Source organism: Rhipicephalus microplus, chromosome 8, assembly GCF_043290135.1.
Source record: "Rhipicephalus microplus isolate Deutch F79 chromosome 8, USDA_Rmic, whole genome shotgun sequence".
NCBI lineage: Eukaryota > Metazoa > Arthropoda > Arachnida > Ixodida > Ixodidae > Rhipicephalus > Rhipicephalus microplus.
The window spans coordinates 63,466,936-63,487,825 of NC_134707.1; the positions used below are offsets into that span (position 1 = coordinate 63,466,936).

Genomic DNA, 20,890 nt, shown 5'->3' on the forward strand with positions numbered 1-20,890 from the left:
TTCTTCTCTTTCTCATGGTTATTTTATTCTGCGCTTTAGCAATAAAAATGTATGCGATTCAGCAACAACTCGCCCAACAGCAAGTTCCACAGACGTGTTAATGCAGCCGCTAACGAATGCATCGTGATACCATCAGAGTTCTTCAGTCATACAAGGCCCTGAACACCACCTGCAGTTCTGTGCTCGCATACTGTGCCACGGCACCGGTGAGACGTGCCCATGTGTTATATATAGTTGACTTTCGTAGTTTCTTTTTATGAGTTAACGCTTTTCGCCAATCACGGGTCTCCTTGAATGTGGTGTTGCGGGCACACTCAAATCTTCAGCTGTGAGAGGCCACACGTGCTGGGAAAACGACGGCATCATCGACAAGTATCAACTTCCTCCAGATATCGCCGCCGGACAAATTCCGCTGTGGTTCCACCCTGGCAATTTGACTCCGCTGGCGACACCAATCGGCAGTTGCTGCGTGACGTCATTCGAAGAAAATGCTATAAAAGAAACGCCTCACCGATTTGCCTTTTGTGGGCACGAAGGACGCGGCTTGGCCATGACGCTAACCAGATCTCTGTTCTGCGTTCTGCAGGGCATTTTCCAGTTTAGCGCATCTTCAGCTGTGAGAGGCCACACGTGCTGGGAAAACGACGGCATCATCGACAAGTATCAACTTCCTCCAGATATCGCCGCCGGACAAATTCCGCTGTGGTTCCACCCTGGCAATTTGACTCCGCTGGCGACACCAATCGGCAGTTGCTGCGTGACGTCATTCGAAGAAAATGCTATAAAAGAAACGCCTCACCGATTTGCCTTTTGTGGGCACGAAGGACGCGGCTTGGCCATGACGCTAACCAGATCTCTGTTCTGCGTTCTGCAGGTCAGTTATAACAATTATTCTCTTCGTAGTGATTGTCGTGGTATTATTGTCCTGCCGTGCCCACGGAAGTGCCTTAACCTTGCCTATGAATGTCTTTTCGTCTGCAAGTTGCTTCTATGCGGGGACATTGAAACTAACCCAGGTCCCACGCAGAAAGAATTGTTTGAGCAGTTGCTTGAAGGTCAAACTGTAATCCGCAATGACATTGCAGAAATGAAAGCGCAATTACTTAATGTCGAAGGGCAGATCAGTAGCCTTCAGCAGATGGTCAGTCATATTGAAAAAAGGCTGTCTGAACTACCTTCATCACCGGAAGACGGAGTTCAAAATACGCTTAAATCCATAGAACACGTTATCACATTCCAGTCAAAGAAACTAACTGATCTTGAGGACAGAAACAGGCGGTCAAACATAATAATTCATGGCGTTTCTGAATGCCCCGAGGAAACGGAAGCGCTTCTTAAAGAAAAAGTTCTAACGACGATAATGCGGGATAAGATGAACGTACAATGTGAATCTATCGGCCGCATCCACAGGCTTGGACGCCTTGGCAGCAAACGCCCGGTCATTGTCTATCTCCAAAATTTCAATGAAAAGAAACTGATACTCGATAGCTGTCGCAAACTTAGAGGATCAGGCATATCTATTCAAAATGACTATTCGCAAGCGACTTTGAAGAAACGGAAGTTTCTGTGGGAAAGCGCGAAAGCAGAAAAACTACAAGGTAAAAAAGTGCACTTGCTTCATGACAAGCTAAAGGTCGATAAAGAGCTATACTTTTGGGATGAGACAAAAAACATGCGTGTCAAAATAACGAACCAGCGATCTCAGCAGTCTGACATATGACCCGTTTTCAATGAGTATGACAAGAGTTTACGTATAATCAACCTAAACGCTCGTAGTGTAATAAATAAAACAGTACCTTTGGAAGTCTCCTTACTAGAACAAGACCCCCACATTGCCGTCATAACTGAAACGTGGCTACGGACTGAAATATGTGACGAGGACGTTTTCCCACCTTGTTATCAAATATTTCGTAAGGATAGGGCTTCTAGAGGAGGCGGCGTGGCTGTCCTCATTAAAAACCCGTTAGATGCTGTTCTTTTGCAAGACATCCCCGGCCTAGAATGTTTATGCGTAAAAATCACATGCTGGGGCCATAACTTTTTGCTGTGTGCCATTTATAGGCCTCCTGATGCCACCCCTGAGTATCTGGATAAACTAGAAAAACACCTGTCTCAATTCCACAAACATAAAATACTCTTAATAGGGGACCTTAACTTACCAGGCGTTAATTGGGAACGCTTTCAATCACTTTCTGAAAACAACAATCATTTCAATAGTATACTGAGTATAATGTTAACTCACGACCTAGTGCAGATAGTGCGGGAACCAACACGTGTTCAAGGTACTTCGAAATCAGTACTGGATTTGGTTTTTTTACCCAGACAATTATCAGAGTGCACAGTTCAAGTTATGGAAGGTATTTCTGATCATCTTCTTGTCAGTGTTTGCTTACACATTGTTGCTCCTATGAAATCAAATAATTCTGTGAAGCGTTCTTTCAAAGACTACTCACGTGCAGACGATGCATCCATAATAGAACATTTGGAAACATGTCTAACTGATTTCACCGACACTGATGTCATCTCACTTTGGTGCCGTTTCAAAGATATATGTAATTTCTGTACAGATACGTTTGTACCAACCAAACATAAACTAGTTAATAGGCAGACACCATGGATGACGCGTGAAATCATCCACCTGAAGCGAAAAATAAAGAGATTAAAAAAACAATGCATATCTATCGGCAATCTAAAAGAACTAAAAGATAACCTTGCACGTGCGGTAAGCTCTTCGAAAGATCACTATTTTAAGACGGTGCTACCAAACTTTATTTCAGAAGATCCTAAAAAGTTTTGGAATTATATAAGCGAAAAAAAGAAGCCAGTGTCTCAAATTTCTATTAATGGCTCAATTGTTAATGATCCTGGTGACATCGCATGTCATTTGAATGAGTACTTCCAGAGTGTTTTTAGTAAGTCTGGTGTTTGTCCAGCCAATCACACAACATTTCATCCCTCTGATGTCAGTTTCATCTCTTACCCTGGCGTGGTTTCTATGCTATTGAACTTGAAAACGAAATCTTCATGTGGTCCTGACAACCTTCCTAACATGTTTCTGAAGCGATATGCTGAGTCTATTGCAAAGTTTCTTGTTATAATTTACCGTAATTCTTTACTTCATGGTAAACTACCGGATGACTGGAGGGTAGCCAGAGTCGTTCCCATACACAAGAAAGGTGATCGATCTTTATTAGAAAATTATCGACCGATATCACTTACATCATCCTGTTGTAAACTTCTTGAGCACATTATCGCCAATCAAATTAATGAATTCTTAGATGAACATTCTGTTCTCTCTAATCATCAACATGGGTTTAGAAAAGGCTACTCGACAGTTACACAATTAGTTACCGTTATTCATTCACTCGCTTCATGTTTTGATAAAAATGGTCAAATCGATGCAATATTTCTAGATTTCAGCAAAGCCTTTGATAGGGTTCCGCATGACAAACTGATCTTAAAACTCAGAAAAATCAAACTTCCGGAAATTTTAATTACATGGATTAGGAGTTATTTGACTAATCGATCCCAGTGTGTGGAAGTTAATGGGCGGCGGTCTGGCTATCTTCCGGTTGGTTCCGGGGTTCCTCAAGGGAGTGTATTAGGGCCATTGTTGTTCTTGATATACATTAATGATATCGTTACAGTCATTGATCCTAGCATTGAAATTAGATTGTTTGCAGATGACTGCGTGTTGTTCCATGAAATCACTTCACCTAACGATCAGCACCTCCTTAACACTGCTCTTGCTAACATTTCCGAATGGTGTAACACATGGGACATGAAACTTAATATTGGTAAGACAGTATATCTTCGTTTCTCTCGCAGAAAAGCTCCACTTTCCTTTGAATATAGGCTAGGCTCATTACCATTGCATGAGGAAACGGCATACAAGTACTTAGGTGTAACTCTTACTAATACTTTGTCGTGGAATACACATATAAATAGCATTTGTTCTTCTGCATACCGCAAGTTATATTTTTTAAGACATAAGCTCAAACAGTCTCCTCCAGCTGTTAAATTACTTGCTTATAACACACTAATTAGGCCAAAACTCGAATATGCATGTGTAGTATGGGACCCCTTTACTAAAACCAACATTAATCACCTAGAAAATGTGCAAAGAAAAGCAGTCAGGTTTATTTATTCCAAATTTTCACCGTATGACTCACCCACTGAACTGATGCAGGCTAACAACATTCCATACCTTGCACTAAGACGGAAAGCTGCACGTTTGGAATTTCTTTACCTCCTTTGGAATCATAAACTAGCGATTAACCCCTCACCATATCTTTCATCTTCTACATCAAGACTTACTCGCCACCATCATCCTAATTCTTTGACACCTTATTTTTCGAGAACAGATTTATTCAAATTTTCTTTTTTTCCCCGCACCGTAACAGACTGGAATGATTCATTGTAGCATTTAAGCGCATTGGGATCATTGCTCATTGTAATTGCATGACTATACTTGTTTGCTCCGTTTTGTTGTTGTTTTATTCTTCCCCCACCCTGCTTGGATCTGTACAAGGTCTGCAGTATTGAATAAAGAAAGAAAGAAAGAAAGAAATGGGGGAGGAAGTTTTGCGTATACTAAAAATGACTGAGGAACTTTGACTATTCTTACTCCGAACTGTGAACATGTCCGGCGTGGCTCCACAAGTTCCGGAACACATGTTTCCGTAAATTGACACGTTTCATTGCCGTTTCAGGAAATTCGAGGAAAATCCCTACCACATGCCGTAAGAAAAAAATTTTGATTCTTTGATTATTATAGATGCAGCCAAGGTTAAGGAAATGAACATTACAGCCCCGCTAAGCTCGTTTAAGGTCGGGGTTAAAATCTCGACCACAGTAACCCCATCTCGATGGGGGTGAAACACGAGAACATTTTTGTAGTACTTTTATTAAGGCACAATTTAAAGAACCACTGGTGGTAAAAAATAACCCAGTAGTCCCCATTGTAGCGTGATTCTCAATGATGAGCATTTTTCCTATCTAATATAAATTTGCAATTTATACTGTTCAGCGTTCATGATACTGCCATAACTAGTATGTCACGGGATCGAATTCCGGCTGCACTTTCGATCAAAGCGAAAATGCTGCAGGATCATGTGCTTAGAGTTTCGAGCACGTTAAAGAACCGCAGGTAATCAAAATTGCCGGAGCCCTCCACTACAGCGTCTCTCATAATGGCATAGTGCTTTTGAGACGTTAAACGCCGACAATTATTATTAAGACACTGCAATAAGTCTTGACATGAATGATCTAGACTGTTTCCAGAACTAACAACACTGTGTTTTACTTTAACAACACCGGGCGGTGATCTTAGCGAAATTTACGGAGACCTACAGAACCCCCAACAGCCATAATACGAAAATACAATCGAATTCGTGATGTCCCACTGACAATCTAGCACTAAAGGCCAATATTCAAATAGTAAAACTCTTACATTTGTGTTTTCATTATAGTAGCTTATGTCAGCTAAATTGACGGAAGCATCTTTTTGCAATAAGACAATTATTAACTTATCACCACGACGATTCACACTGTTTTCGATTGCTGTGGTCGAAGGTGCAGCTTGGTCACCCCATCCATGTTCATTTTATCTCTCTTCCGAACTGTTTATCTGACGAGTGGGGACCATATCCGAGACGATTTGGCACTAAGGAACACCTGGTCGCCTAAAGAAAAGCGGTCAGCTGACGCATAATATTCGATTTTTTTGTTGTCCTCGCCGTGGTTACCACCACCTTCAGTATGTAAGAGTTGCAGAAAAGGCAGTTTGATTTTTTTAGCTGACTTACAATATTTGTCAAGCGCGTGAGTCAGAGAAAGCGTTGCAGTAAGTGTGCGCTTGCGATAAACTTCAAGGTACTCTCAGATAAGCTGAAAATTGATACCATCTTTTTTTTTCTGCTTACAGAAAGGAATTGGAAGGATCCGCAGCGTAAGAATATTCACTCAGTAATATTCTACTCAACATAACTCAGAATTGTAAGATCATGAAATACTAGCATGAAATCAGTCCCTCGCTAAATTCCGTAGCGGGAAGAACCATTTTAATCTGGCCCCAACAGAAACATCATCAGGCAATGACGAACTGCGACGATGATTTCATAAAACAAGATGCAAATAATGTATTGCCACATTTGCGTCATCTTTAGTGAGTGTAGAGATTATACAAATAGTTTGTATTCCAGCGAAATTTAGTGCAGAAGATTAATAAATAGCACATGCAAACCATGTTTTTGCATCGACGATTAAGGTATCATCAAGAAAATGGCCAGATATAATAATCACTTCATAGGTTGTCATATTTGTCTCTTGTATGTCTAACGAAGTTCGTACTTTTCCAGAGCATGTGACAGCAATGATTCGGCTTTAGACATCAGAAGATGGGCGGTGGACAGGACAAAACCATTCGTTATCGATTCCATGTAAGTTCTAAACTCACGTAATTCTCACGAGACTTCTTCTTTACTATTAGTAAAGGACTATATACAATAAAAAAAAATTAAACGCTCAGCCTGGTACGTTCTGTAAACCATAATATGTGAAAAACTATAATATGTTTTGCAAGTGAATATTTAACGGGGAAAAAAATAACTTCCGTTTCCTTACTGTTTGGCGCAGTACACTGAAGTCTGTTCTTTTTTAAGATTTTTGGCGCAGCATCGCAATATAACAGGTATACATGTGTGAACTCGCAGTGCCGATGAAGTCAAGAAGGCAAAAGAGAACCGTGCAAAGGGCCAGCACCATCATCCAGCTCCCGGGGACGCGTCCTAATTGGCTGCACGGCGCACAACGCTTCCACTAAGCGCCATCCCGGTGTCAAAGGGGGCGCGACATTATATTGCGATATTCTTGCGTTGATATCCACTGCCGATATAGCAAATCGTACTGCACGCTTTTCACAATTTTCAGAATTTTGTCTTTATCTACTGCACTAATATTTGTTGCGCAGAAAAAGAGAGACAATACAAACGCGTTTGCTTACATGCTGTTAAATCTAAGCGAGTTTTGCTTTATTTTCTGAGCTTTTTCTCTTCATATTGCCGATTCGGCATAGTGTACAACTTTCTTAATTTTCATTCTATCCCGAACATGTTCCCACTAGATGATGATAAGCCCACACAAATATAACTTTTTTAAATTTATTTTTCTTTCTTTCGGTACATCAACAAATATGGTTTGAAGAAATTAGAACGTGTAGTTGAATCATTGCTAAATTTGCCGATGTTGCCTTTGCCTACAATTATACGGGCTTTTAATTCTTTGGCCGTTAACATGGCATCCTCTGTATCTCGTATGCCCTCTCCTGTAAAGGACAGAATCAGCCGATAGTACTGAATGAACAAGTAAAGCCATTTCCCAGCCCAGATCGTACCTTATTTGGCTTCAGCCTATTGACCTTTCTTCATACGCTCCGCGAATGTAGTGGAGAACTGGCAACTCTCTTTCATTAAAGAAATCAATCAAGTCGACATCAGAAGCTCTGGTGATTTGCCACTTCTCAAAATATAACATGCGATGCGACTGTAATGTTCTCGTTGAATAAACGATATATAAAGCTGGCTCACTCCAAGTAGCAATGTGGCATGAAGTTAGCAATTATCGTAATACTTAATAAAACCCAGCAGGACTAGAATGCGAACGTTACAAATGTTACAAATGCACCAAGATGCCACGGAATACCGAAAATCACGCGCACATTACAATGTTATCAATGCGTCAGAATGCCACAGAATACGGAAAGTAATGTGCCTGGTGCTGTGAGCAGAAAATTCAGTACTTTAGTCAACATTGCTCTTTCGTACCAATTTGTATCGCAAGGGCTGCTCAAATAAAGATTGACTGAAAGAATATACTCAATAAGAGTAACACTGAATGACCTGTAAAACGAAAGCACCACAATTATGTGCTTCTGGCACAGGAATCGTGCCAACCTATAGTCGCATGCAATCTAAAAAGTCCCGAGATGTCCCACCCTGACTTCCGAAGCACGCAGCCGGTCGCCTTCGTGGCCTAACCAATGGTCCCACCCGTGAATTCAACCATGTTCAACTGGAGCTACCAGGCTCTAGATGTCAGAGAGAGAGAGAGAGAGACAAGTTTATTTACAGAAAGGCAGAGAGGTCGGCATGAGCGATAGCTTGCTCTAGCCTGCTACTCTACGCTGGGGGAGGGGAAAGGGGAGAAGAAAGACAAATGGATGACGATGGTGAGATAGAGAGGTGAGTATACAGAATTCTTTGCCTGGAGAGCGTGCCCGATGGTGCAGGCTGGTGTGCATCTGCCTTTGAGGAGTAAATATTGCAGACTGGCATCGGATTATACGAGGTATTCCCGTGACGTCATCCTCAAGGCACGCTAGCTTGGCAGTCGCCATACTTGTTGGTCGGACCACTACCAACGTTCTCGGCAGCACGTGTTTCTTTGAAAACGTCTTGGTAAGGTGCAGCGCTGCCAAACACCAGGCTGTCATATGCCGGATCGCTGACAGGCTCTGGCGTCGGACTCACTGGCACAGCCTGACGGGAAAAGCTTTAGGAATACCACCACTGTACACTGCTGAAGCATCTGCCAAAGTTGTTCCAGTAGGTATACATATATTACACTGAAGCAACCGTGGCAGCCATCTTAGACTCCCCAGCTGGTTGAGATGCTGCACGAGTTCAAACGGCATCAGGTAAGTGGCGATGCCCCTCACGTCCCTCATGTTCCCTCTTGGCGTGGCTCAAAATCGGGAGGGGGGGAGAGCACAAAAGGTCACGGGGGCCGCAGAACTCCAAGTCCTCCTCTGCACTGACACAGTCTAACGATATTGAAAGTTCAGGGCCACATTTGGGGCCCAAGCGCAGAAAGCTGTCTGTGATGCCAAACGAAAATTATGTATACGATTTCAGCATTGTGTTTTTGTTGCACTCCGCAAGTATTGGCTCGCTCGCAAATGTGCAGCTAGTTTGTGGTGTCACTTTGTATCGCAGCGTTCAATCAGACAGCCACTACTGATCTGAGTAACGAAGTTCATACTAAATCACTAGCAGTGCACGTTCCCTTTCTAAATGCCATTCCCTCTTCTCAAAAATGATCACGATAAAATCAATAAAAAAACGCCTGGCCTGCGCGAAAGGCGCAGCACCATCGCAGGGAAAGATATATAAAAGCAGCCTGTCAGAGGCTTTTCTAAACACTCACTGGGTAACTGCTGCAAGCACACTTGCAGCGTGTGCTATGGTATTTTTCGTCATTCTTCTGAGAAAGCATTGTATCCGCTTAGCACTTGCAAGGAATTTTGTGCCAATTGTTCATGCAGTGGCTGACGACGATGACAAATTACGCCCGAGGTTGGTATGCGCCACAGTTCATAGGCGCCACAGTTAATTTAAAAAGCAAGGTACCGTCCCATTCATGGCCTATCCCCCTAGGAGGGTTGCGCCAAGGTGTTGAGGAACCAACCAACCAATCATGGGCGATCAAAAACAAGCTTTTGTAATGTGTTGGATGATTCGACGACGCACTCGTTACGCTATTCGCATTGTGTGATGCCTCGTTGTTTGTGGTTCTAAAACGCTTTATAACTCATATTAACACAGTTATTTTCTCGACATCAAGCCTGCCTGAGGCAAGTTTGCAAACAAGTCCCAAGCACCGGTGTGGCTCAGTGGTAGAATACTGGGCTGTCACACAGCGGACCCAGGCTCGAGCCCCACTGTGTTCATGGTACTGTTTTTTTTCTTATTTCGCAAAAATGGTTACGGGACACCGGCAGCGGACAACTACGGCGCCGCGCGTGACCCGAGTTTTGATCTCACAACAGCTTTCGCTGTAATGTAAAACATGTCATTGAGGTACTGCTATTTCATATGAAGTGTCAAAACATGTTATCAGGAGTGTCTCGTAACCACCTATATCATTGGAGACCACAACTATGACTGGCGCAAAGGTGCTTAGCCGGGGCACTGGGGCATAGCCACCAGATTCTGCTCAGGTTGCCGGATCTAGTAATCGCAGGAACCATGACTTTAGAATATGTACTTAACACCATAGTCTCCTATAGATACTCTTTAAGGATCTCTAACGCTAGTGTTTTTGGAAGCTGCACTGCACGACGCTTCAGCCAACATGGGAATGATGGGTAGTACACTAATTTGTGTGATCTTAACACTTTCAGCTCTGTTTGGCTTCTCATGGCTTGGAGCTTTGTGACAAAACAACCAGTTCATGTTTTGCAGTTGCACTTCACCACCTGAATCTTTTAAGCTCACCAGTTGAAATCTGGTCACGAAGTTCACAACGGTCTGTTGCTTTATGCGAAACAAAGCCAACAAGTGCCTTCGAACCTCGCAAGCACAAGACTAGGCAAGTTGGCAAACCCATCAGCTCGGCCACAACAGTCGCATTGTCTTTGAAAATGTACAGTCTTTATTGTAGCGTGCATTGAAAAGCATCGACAATATTGATTCACCATAACAGACGATCAAACTGGGAATATTGTGTGTTGAATGCGAGTTGGGTGGATAACAACGCGTCTCGCTTGCGAAAACATTGGCATTCATTGTGGTCAGGTGGCAGTAACATGTTATTGACGAAACTTCACGGTTTGACATTTCAGTTGAGGTAAAGTGCATTTTATGCAATTACCTGTGAATAAATACCTCTCAGTATTTGATCTGTGTGAAGAAAAAACAACGTCCAGGCTGAAAGATTGCTGAAGCTGCATATACATTTGGCCATAGCGAATACTCAAACCTAACAAATGTATAGTGGTAGTGGCGGCCCCAATGACTTGGTGCCATCACCACTCAGTAGGGGTTCTTTCAATTAAGGTGTCCAAGCCATAAAAACCACCAGCCCGGCCTCGTGTAGGGAATCCGGAGAAGACATGCAGCCTTTTGCCACCGTAAACACAGTGACGCCATCCCAGCGGGAACTCCACGGGGGTGAAGCAGACTCCCCGCTGTATCCTCTCTGTTAGTCGTGTGAGCTCTGTGGCCACTCACAGGTTGCCCACCATGTATTGCGTTGAGGTAGAGAGGGGCATGATCACAGGTGAGTGCACAACCACCCGCACCTCCGAGGCATGAATGGATTGGAAACTTTTCTGACAAGCCTGCGAGAACAGACTCCTAGCTGCGGCATCCCCTATGCAGAGGGTCCGAAGCACCTCCTGCTAATGCAGCTTTGTTATTTGGTTCTCTCACAAGGAATGCGTTCCGCATGCCAACACCTCTAGACAGTCAGATTACAAGAGCTTACTACTCTCCCGACCTTTACGGTATAGTTGTGCTCGTATTGCGCAAACAGTGATTTTAGCATTTTTTGTATGCACGTCAATGGCAGACTGGACCAGTGTCCATTCATGTAAACTTTATCCTGTATAAGATGATGCAGCCCCTGGCAATGGGCTACAGTGGTTTACCATAAGCCTCCGGTGCAGATCAGCCAGGCACCCATCCAAAAAACATACACACTCATGTAAACATCAGAGATTCTTGTTTCACGCACACTTCGCACCTTTATGGTTGAATCTTTATGATGTCACAATGCACATTCCAAGTACATTTATCAAACCTAATAGAGCAACGTGAGTATGCAAATAGGTTGTAGGCATCAGAGACAGCAAGGCAACTGTGCAAGAGTTTAGGCATACGAGTTATCGGCATTAAAATTGCATTTATTTTCAGTGGGTTATGAGGAATACTGGGGAGGACTTAGCTTTATTCTTCATGAGGATTTGTTCATTTTAGCATTATGTATGGCAAAAGAAGAGTTTTCTTCTTTCTTTTTGTGCTTTTTTCAATCCATCTCTTCTCATAATTCGGTGCAGTGATAGCGAACCTTATCCGCGACCTCCCGCACGGCAGCTCAAAACCATTCTGCCGGCTTTCTCGTTTGAAAACGGCAGTGCATATGCCGCGACGGAAACCGAGGAAAGTGTAGACCCACGTTTACATCCATTACAGGCAAATATTTTTCAAAATGCCAGTCACTGCGCACATGCAAAATGCCCGTTTTTGCATTTTTTATGGGTGTCATTGTCGTCAGCCTGACTACGCCCACTGCAGGACAGAGGCCTCTCCCATGATCTGCCAACCAACCCAGTGTTGTGTTTTCTGCTGCCACGCTATACCTGCGAACTTTTCAATCTCATCGGCCCACCTAACTTTCTGTCTGCCCTTTGGCCATTCGCCTTTTCTGGAAACCCAGTCAGTTGCCCTTGATGACCAGCGGTTATCCTGCCTACGTGCCCGCCCCATGTCCATTTCTTCTTCTTGATTTCAACTCTGATGTCTTTGACCCCGGTTTGTTCCCTGACCCACTCTGCTCTCTTTTTGTCTCTTAAGGTTACACTTATCATTTATCTTTCCATCGCTTCCTGCGTAATCCTCAATTGAGGTAACCGTCTTTGTAAGCCTCCAGGTTTCTGCTCCATGAGTAAATACAGGCAAGATGTAGCTATTATATACCTCTTTTGAGGGTTAGTGGCAGATTACCATTCATGATTTGAGAATGCGGGCGGAATGTCATCCACCCCATCCTTATTTTCCTAGTTACTTTACTCTCATGGTTTGGCTCCATGGTTACTGGCTGTCCTAAGTAGACATATTCCTTTACAATTTCCTGCGTCTCTTTACCTATCACAAAGTGCATATTAATTTTCAGACCTGCTTTTCTGCTTTCCATGTCTAGTTCAGTAATCATGAGCTGTAATTCATTGCCTGGGTTACTCATCAAGGCAATGCCATCAACAAATTGTTGCTTAGCAACATACTCTCCATTAACTCTTATTCCTAACTATTTCCAATTTAGGGCTCTTAAAACCTCCTACAAACACGCGGTGAATAGCATTAGAGAGATCGCATCTTCTTGCCTTACACCCTTCTTTATTGGGATTGTGTCGCTTTTTTTATGGAAGACTATGGTGGCTCCACATCCATGTTAGATTTCTTCCAGTTATGTAGGGTTTGTCGATGCCCTGATTTCGTAGTGCCTGCATTTCTTCCGTCTCAACTGAGTCAAACGCCTTCTCATAATCAATGAATGCTATGCGTAGGGTTTGGTCGTATTCCGCGAATTCTCCTATTGCCTGATCGATAGTATGAATAAGACATATTGTGGAGTAGCCTGTACGAAATCCTGCTTGGTTCTTTGGTTGATTGAACTCTAATGTCACCTTAAATGTATTAGCTATTAATTTTGTGAGTAGTTTGTAGAGAAGGAACAGTAAGCTGATCGGCCTGTACTTTTTCAAGTCCATGACGTCTCTTTTATTATGGATGAAATTGATGTTGGCGTTCTTCCAAGATTCTGCTCCTCCTGCACTCAAGAAACAGTTTATGCATAAGGTGGCCAGCTTTTCCAACACAATATTTCCACCATCTTCCAGCAGGTCTGTTGTTACTTTATCCTCACCAGTAACTTTGCATTCCTTCTACAGCTTTTCTTACTATCCCTGTAGTTACTGGTAAGATGTCAAACTCCTCTGGGCTATTATTGCTTCTTATATCATTCTGCTTCACCCAGCTTCTCTACAGCTTTCTGCAGAACTCCTCCACCACCTTAACTACCATATCCATATTGGTTATGACATTGCCTACCTTGTAACTTAATGCGCACTTTCAATTTTTGCCTACGCACAACTTTGCCTTCGTAGTTTTTAGGCTTCTGCCACTTTTTACATCCTGCTCAATTCTCTCATCTTGTACTTTTTAATGTGAGCTACCTTGCGCCTATTAACTTCAAAAACTCCCCTAGCTCTTTATTGTCGATTGCATCTGAGGCATTCATGGCTCGTTGTCTTTTAATGACATCTTTAGTCACCCGAGATTGAAATGACTTTGTTTCTTCTGTTTATGACAGAAAGGAAGCAGAAGCTAAAGGCCATGTGGCCTGACAAAGGCTTCTGCTTTTACAACAGTTCAGCACACAGGCCATACATTGCACAAGTCAATACAAAATATACTGTACATACATATTCGACTGAATAGTCAATACTGCAGTTGGCCAGTGCCGTTTCTAGTGACTGTAACTCAGACTTCCATTGCACACTTTGAAGCTACTAGCAAGATTATTGTTCATTGTGTCAACACTAATGTAGGTTACCCCATTTAAAGCCTTGAATCTATTCTGAAGCGAAGCTTTGAATTCCTGTCCTTTCCCTCTCATGGCTAGCTCATTATTTGGCTTCTTGCATTTTGGTTTATTCCTTGGCTTTTTTCAAGTGTAGGTGAATACGAGCTCTTACCATTCTATGGTCATTGCATCGAATCTTGCCAACTACTACTATATTCTGTACAATGTCTGGGTGTGCACACAGAATGAAATCGATTTCACGTTTAGTTTTGCAATCAAGACTTCGCCACATCTACTTACGGTTAGCCCGTTTTCTGAAGAAAGTATTGAAGATTCGTGAGTTATTACGGTCTGCGAACTTTACTAATGACTCCTCTCTGGTATTTCTAGAGATGGTGCCATATTCCCCCACTGCATGGTCCCTAGCCCATTTCTTGCTTACTTTGGCATTAAAGTCGCCCATCAGAATTGTATACTGCATCTTTATTAATGGCCGACTCTACGTCTTCATAGAAACGTTCAACCAAATGATCATCATGGTTCAATGTAGGCGCGTAGTCCTGTGCCACCTATATCTTGTACCTTTTATTAAACTTAATTATAATACGGGCCACCCTCTCACTAATGCTATAGTATTCCTCCATGTTGCCAGTGATATTCTTGTGCATAAGAAACCTCATCCTTAGTTGCCTTTTACCTACTAATTCACAGTAGCATAGGACGTGTCTGTTCTTCAGCCCTGTATAACCCTTACGTGTCCTCCAAATTTCGGTGTGCCCTATCAGATCCTATTTAACACCCTCCAATTTTTTGAAAAGCACAGTTTATCTAGCCTCGCTAGATAGTGTTCTAACGTTCAACATAGCGAAGTTCAGATTCCAGTGGTGGCCTGTTCGGACCCAGAGATTCTTAGCATCACGTCGCAGGCCTGACTGACCGTGGACAGTTGCTTCACAGCCGCTGGAGACTACAACGAGCAAATCGACATGTGTTAACGTAACAGAAGCGCGCATTATACCCAGTGGCCCTTCCTTTCAAAAGTTGTGGCGTTAGGAAATAGTAATTCTAACAATTATATCCGGAGTTTCAAGTCCGAAAACTAACATATGAAATGAGAGGCACCATAATGGAGGGCTCCATAAATTTGGATCATCTGGTGTTATTTAACGAGAAAATACCAACTCGCAGAAATATGTCCAAGGAATGCAGACACATGGAGCGCATTTAGGAAACAAGGGCAGCCGGCATGTTCTCTTCCCACTTGATGAGCGATCGTTAGCAGCTCTCGCAACCTTTACCAGCACACAGTATATGCGACGCATGGAGCGATGTTATCGTCGCACACTTTATATCGAACATCACGCCGATGGCGACGGCGTGTCCCTTAAGTTGCTATTGTAATAAAACAATACATACGGCACACCTTTAGTGTTTGTAATGAAATCTATAAAGCATAAAAACTCTATAAAGACAATACAGTAAAAGAGTCTTTATTAGGAACTTTATTCTGAGAGCAATACCTTATACAAAAAGTGCTGAATTAAGCCTCCAAGCATGTAAAAATTAATTACATAAACGCCACAACTTCTAAAAAAACTGTCGTGACATAAAACCAAGGAGTGACTGTTTCATGTCAGATTATAAAAAGCAACAGAGATGAAAGCTTTTGGAAAACACATGGTAAACTGCAGCACATTGACCAATGAGGCCATGAGAAAGGCAATGGTGAAAATTATGAGGCATAAGAAAACTTGTCGGTATAAGCACGGTGAGGCAGCTGTCTTCTGTTTGTTTTCCGAAGAGCGCTCCCGTGGCACTTTGGTGAAAGAAGTTTTCCCACAGGCTCGTGAGCACTGCCAATCTGGGATAGTGGTAACAAAAATGACTTCTGATGTCAGAAACATGAACTCCAAAGGCTGCCAAATCTCTGTCATTGGCAGTTCTTGCTTAACTTGGCCCCCTTGATGTTGTACCCTCAAGATCTGCAATAACGTACATAGAAAAAGTATAAAAAGAGTAAATGGGCTCATTTTCTTCATTAAACACACTATTATTTAAACTAACCAACAATAACACCGGGAAAGTATAGGGGATACTATGACAAGTTGTAGTCTAAAAGTGAAGAAAAAAAAAGGATAAAAAATAGATCTTGCCACCGGCAGGATCCAAACTTGCAACCGTTGAATAATGCGTCTGATGCTCTACCACTCAGCTACGTCTATGGTCATCCCCTAAGCCACTTTATAGAATATACATGTGGGCTTAAACGGAGCGTCTGTCAGCGTCATTTTCTGCCATTACTGCAGGTGTGTAACCTTTTTTGCATGTTCGGCGTCACGTAGTACGCGATCTTATTACAAAATGGCAGCTAATCAATAACTTGTTGCATACGACCTCAAGGCATCAAGTCTGTGAGGATTGATATGTGGGGTTTAACGTCCTAAAATCATCATATGATTATGAGATATCGTAGCGGAGGGCTCCGGAAATTTTGAACACTTGGGGTTCTTTAACGTGCACCTAAATCTGAGCACACGGGCCAACAGCATTTCCGCCTCCATCAGAAATGCAGCCACCGCATCCAGGATTCGGTTCCGCGACCTGCGGGTCAGAAGCCGAGTACCTTAGCCACTAGACCACCACGGTGGGGCAAAAATGCAACTTCCGCAGCCGGGATTCGATCCCGCCACCTGCGGGTTAGCAGCCGAGTACCTTAGACTAGACTACCGCGGTGGGGCGGAAGTCTGCCAGAATTAGATCGCCATTATAAATGAAGCAAAGTGAAACTTAATAGCAGTCTCTGCATCGGACACATTATTCGAAGGTCGCAGGTTTGGATCCTGCCAGTGGCAAGGTATCTTTTCGTCGACTTTTCTTTCTTCACATTTACACAATCATTTCTAATAACATTGCCTATACTTTTCCTTGTAATGTTATCTGTTAGTGTCATAATTATAGAGGACGCATGAACATCATTGACACTGAGTGAGAGCACACAAAATCTGGACAATGGCCTCTCACAAAACTCCACTGCACATACTTCACCTGTAAGTTCCATTATAGCCGGTCTCCAAGAAACGTTAGCATCTGGAAGTGCCATCATAATACCTGTAAAATCATGAATACACTTAGTTTTAAACATGTTTAAAAAGCGCAAGCCAAGCATCTGTTAAAAAGGCACATAACAAACACAAAACAGGCGCTTTAAATTCAAGCATGCCTTTTATTGTTCCAACTGGAAAAGTAAAATTTTTAGGTGTGCGAACATGGATTACTCAAAGTTTATATGTTGAAGCACCCTGCGCGAAAAGCTCAGTTCAGCTCAGGTTGCTCAGATGTATTGGGCGAATATAAGGCGATTTTCAAAGGTGCATTTAAATGTGGAGTTGGCCTTGAAGGCTTTGCCTAACGACATTGCATTGTTTACATAACTTAGAGAGTAAGATACACAACTTCAAGCTGCCTGAAAAAGCTACTGGTTAACAGTAACATGTAATTAGGTCCTGCCTGAGAGTTTCAGACAGATTACACTATCTCCCACTCCAGATGACTAAAACCCAATACGAAGCTGAGCGGGAGGCGTGCCCCCCTTCTCCCAACACCTTGTGCTGAAGTGAGAGGGCGCCGACTATCCCTGACGCAGACCAACACCGACTTAATTTCAAGGCCGCAGGGCTGCCGCAGTGACGTCAGAGTGTGGGGGCCCAGTCACGCCGCGAATGCGGCGGAAAGCCAGTGTTTCGTTCACGTTTTGGGAGAACCAACGCACCCGCTGTCGCAGCTGCTGCGGCTAGACTGGGCCGAATAAAAGATGTGGGAAAAAAAATCTTACTAAGCATCCTAGCATTGCTACACGGGGTAACCAAGTACTGCATCTGGCTTGTGAAAGTTTTGATGTTCTAGCTCTACTGTCGCGGCGCACTAGAGAATCACACGAATGATTTCAACATCTTGATTTCGATTATGATTTATTTTGGGGAGAAAACCACATCTACTCTACTTGTTACTCAGTGTTTGAAGCTTCCTTTTTTTATTTTTCTCTGGCGTCACGAATGTCATCATTCATTCTGGAGCAGAAGTTTTTCAGCAAAATGTTTGAAATGCACCACAAAATGTACTTAAGGACAATCTCCTTCATGTGTCCAGCATCACAGCCATCGAAATCAGATGACTCATCTTCAGTCAGCAGATCCACGGTGAGATCTGTCGCCACTTGACGCTGATTGGGAATGGTCAAGAAGTCATCTCTTCTTGACAATTCCTCAACGACTGCGTAGCTGTGTGCAACGGCGTTGACAGCAAATATTGAAGGATGTACGAGTCCTCCTCGGTCAAGCTCCTTCACAAGCTCGTACTTGGAATCTTCCACGGAGACAGTGACTTCCTTGTCAATGGTTAAGACGTCCCTGCACTTCTCGCATTTCAGCCTTCTCAAAGTGGAGTAAACGCAGTATCCTGCCACGTACACCAATATCAGAATGACATCCGTAATCTTAGACAAGGTGTCTTGCGTGACAACCACATTGTAGTTAGCGCGTACTGCACCCTCCTCTCGGTCCAGGTCTTCCCACTGTTTGTCTCTGTGACTCTCGTGATGTGACGGTTTACTGACAGTCGGCACCGTGCTTTGCAAACGCATCTTGTTTTCGCCCTCGTAGATTTGTCGAATGGACACGTGATACTGCGACCCTGCGAGTTGCCTGTATTTTCCAAAGCAGTCTTTCAGGCCGTCGGTTTGGATCTTGCCAAACAGGGCGTAGAACATGTTGAGCTCGGTGAGGCAGTATCTAGCAATTTCCACAAGTCCATGAGTTGTTTGGTGGAGAGCAGCGTGAGTCTCCTTGGTCAACTTGCCGCTGTTGTTCTCCGCAGTGCGATTCTTCCACTCGTCCAGCCAGTTCAAAAGGTTGTATAGAAAGTCCACTTGCGGGTCATCTAGAGAAGACATCGGGCGTTGGAGTTCATCCCTCAGCCTTTTCCCCTTGCATGATGTCTGGACATTCACAATCTTCCACCACGTCAGCACAATATCAATGAAAGCCGCGGTCCCCTCAACAAACTGAAGGTTTTGCTTCGATTCAAGGGCTTTCAGGGCGGAAGGGAGGGAGTTGTGAAATATCTGCAGGGCAAGTTTTACCCTTTGTTTTTCAATGTCCGTCGAAAAGAGCCCTTTCCTAGTCAGCGTGTGAGCGTGCCTCAGTAGCTGGCCAACTTCAGCATTGTACACATCTCTGATGGTTTGAAATGATGCCGTCAACATGCGCCGTTCGGTTGTGTGTTCCGAATCCATCTTGGGAAAAGAAAAGCACTGCATGTGATTCTTTTGCTTCAGCCAGTTGTTGCAGATGCACTTCAAAATATGAACTGGGTCTATCACAAAAAACAATGGCCTTGCAGGATCACAAGGATGCTCATAGACAAAGCGAGTCTCCGAAGACAAGCAAGTTGGAGAAGACCGATCAAAATGCTCCATAGCTTTCCTGTTGATTTTGTTGTTGTCGGTTACAACGCAAATAACTTTGTAGCCAATCTTCTCCAAGCCAAAAATTACTTCTTTCAGCACCTCGTGCAGAAACTTTCCGTCTCCAGAGCGGACCGGCACTACATGGGCTCCCTCTTTGAATTTCGACGTGAGGCTCTGAACCATAAAAACAAAAGCGATGTTGGCCGCCTCTAGCGAGTTGCGCGCAATGCCAGTGATGTTTCCGCTTTTGTACTCAAAAAACGCTTCATGTGGATTTCGTCCACCATTAGCGTAACAATGCGCTGGTGATCGTCCAGGTCCAATATCCTCTTCGCTATGTATCTCAGAAAGGCTGACGGCTGGTGCTCAAGCTGGGGATTCATTTTGTATGATGAGCATACTGATCGGATGGTTACAGGATGCGTAAGAATGATGTTTCCGGAGCTGCAGATGTATCTGTAAGCGTGAGATGAAATGGTAAAAAAGTAGGCAGGCGAACACCATGATCTCGGGCGAGTAGCGTCTTCGCACCTTTTTTTCCGACAAAAAGTCGAGCTGCTTGATCAAAAACTTGATTGTGGGAACATCATCCTCTTCTTCCTTTTCACACACCTTGGCAAGCAGTGCACGCACAGTTTCTACAGTATCTCCCTTCGAGGTGATTGCTGTCGAAATCAGGTCGCGGTCCCATTTCTCAATAGCCTCAACGACCTCCTCAATTTCTCTCTTCCCTGAAGCTACATCGGGAATCGAGATGTTACGTCCGAGCTTCTGAGTCGCGGCCTTCAAATAATGAAAGAGTACCCTCAAATCCGGCTTGATCGTGACAGAATATTTAATGCTCGGGGCATCCTCGTCAACAATGTGCAGCAGGATGAGGCGTTCGTTCGTTTCTATTGCGTGCCAGAAAGCCGACGAATTGCATCTCACGTAGTCGGCCAGGTCTTTGAGCGACTGAATTCTGCCCTCTTCAACTTCATGTTGGAATGTCTCAGCCGACTGCTGAAGAGCTTTTTGCAGTGCGCTTGACTCTAGGCACAACCGTTTTGCCTCCGGAGCTTCTCGCGCGCTGCGCTGTGAGGTCAGATACTTGGGGAAGTCGGGGAATATCAACGGAATTGCCCCTGGGAGTAGGCGTGCATGCAGCAAGGGGGCAGTGACTGTTCATCCCGTCGAGCCGTCTGTATACGATGTTTCGAGCGTGATGTCTTCCGGGTGGAAGTGAAGCTCACAGACCTGAAGAAAAACATAGGCTTTCGCATGAGTAAATAAACACGTTTTGTGGCTAGTGCTTTAGACATCTCCTTTAAGTTTTAATCGTTAGCAGTACTGCTGAGCTTGCGC

At 43.6% G+C, this 20,890-nt stretch overlaps 1 protein-coding gene and 1 long non-coding RNA gene across 10 annotated transcripts in view; one reads left to right on the forward strand and one right to left on the reverse strand.

Moving 5' to 3' along the window:
- Nucleotides 1-6,359: 6,359 nt before the first annotated feature.
- Nucleotides 6,360-7,585, forward strand: LOC142768572 (uncharacterized). The gene is made up of 2 exons (XR_012885340.1): nucleotides 6,360-6,440; nucleotides 6,714-7,585. It is a non-coding gene; the product is annotated as an uncharacterized LOC142768572 (long non-coding RNA).
- Nucleotides 7,586-15,551: 7,966 nt separating this feature from the next.
- The window catches only part of LOC119164533 (protein AMN1 homolog), a 36,496-nt gene continuing 31,157 nt past the window's right edge, over nucleotides 15,552-20,890 (reverse strand). For 5 of the 9 annotated variants that reach the window (XR_012885654.1, XR_012885651.1, XM_037416746.2 and 2 more), the window contains 2 exons: nucleotides 17,128-17,190; nucleotides 15,552-16,064 (listed from right to left, as the gene is read on the reverse strand). Coding sequence is in view for 4 of the 9 variants with exons in the window: in XM_037416746.2 (XP_037272643.2) it covers nucleotides 16,030-16,064; nucleotides 17,128-17,190 (98 nt within the window). In the remaining 5 variants the exon portion in view is untranslated. Of the gene's footprint in view, nucleotides 16,065-17,127; nucleotides 17,191-17,285; nucleotides 20,783-20,890 lie in introns of those variants that run through there. The other 4 variants (XR_012885653.1, XR_012885650.1, XM_075872010.1 and 1 more) reach the window with 2 other exon arrangements.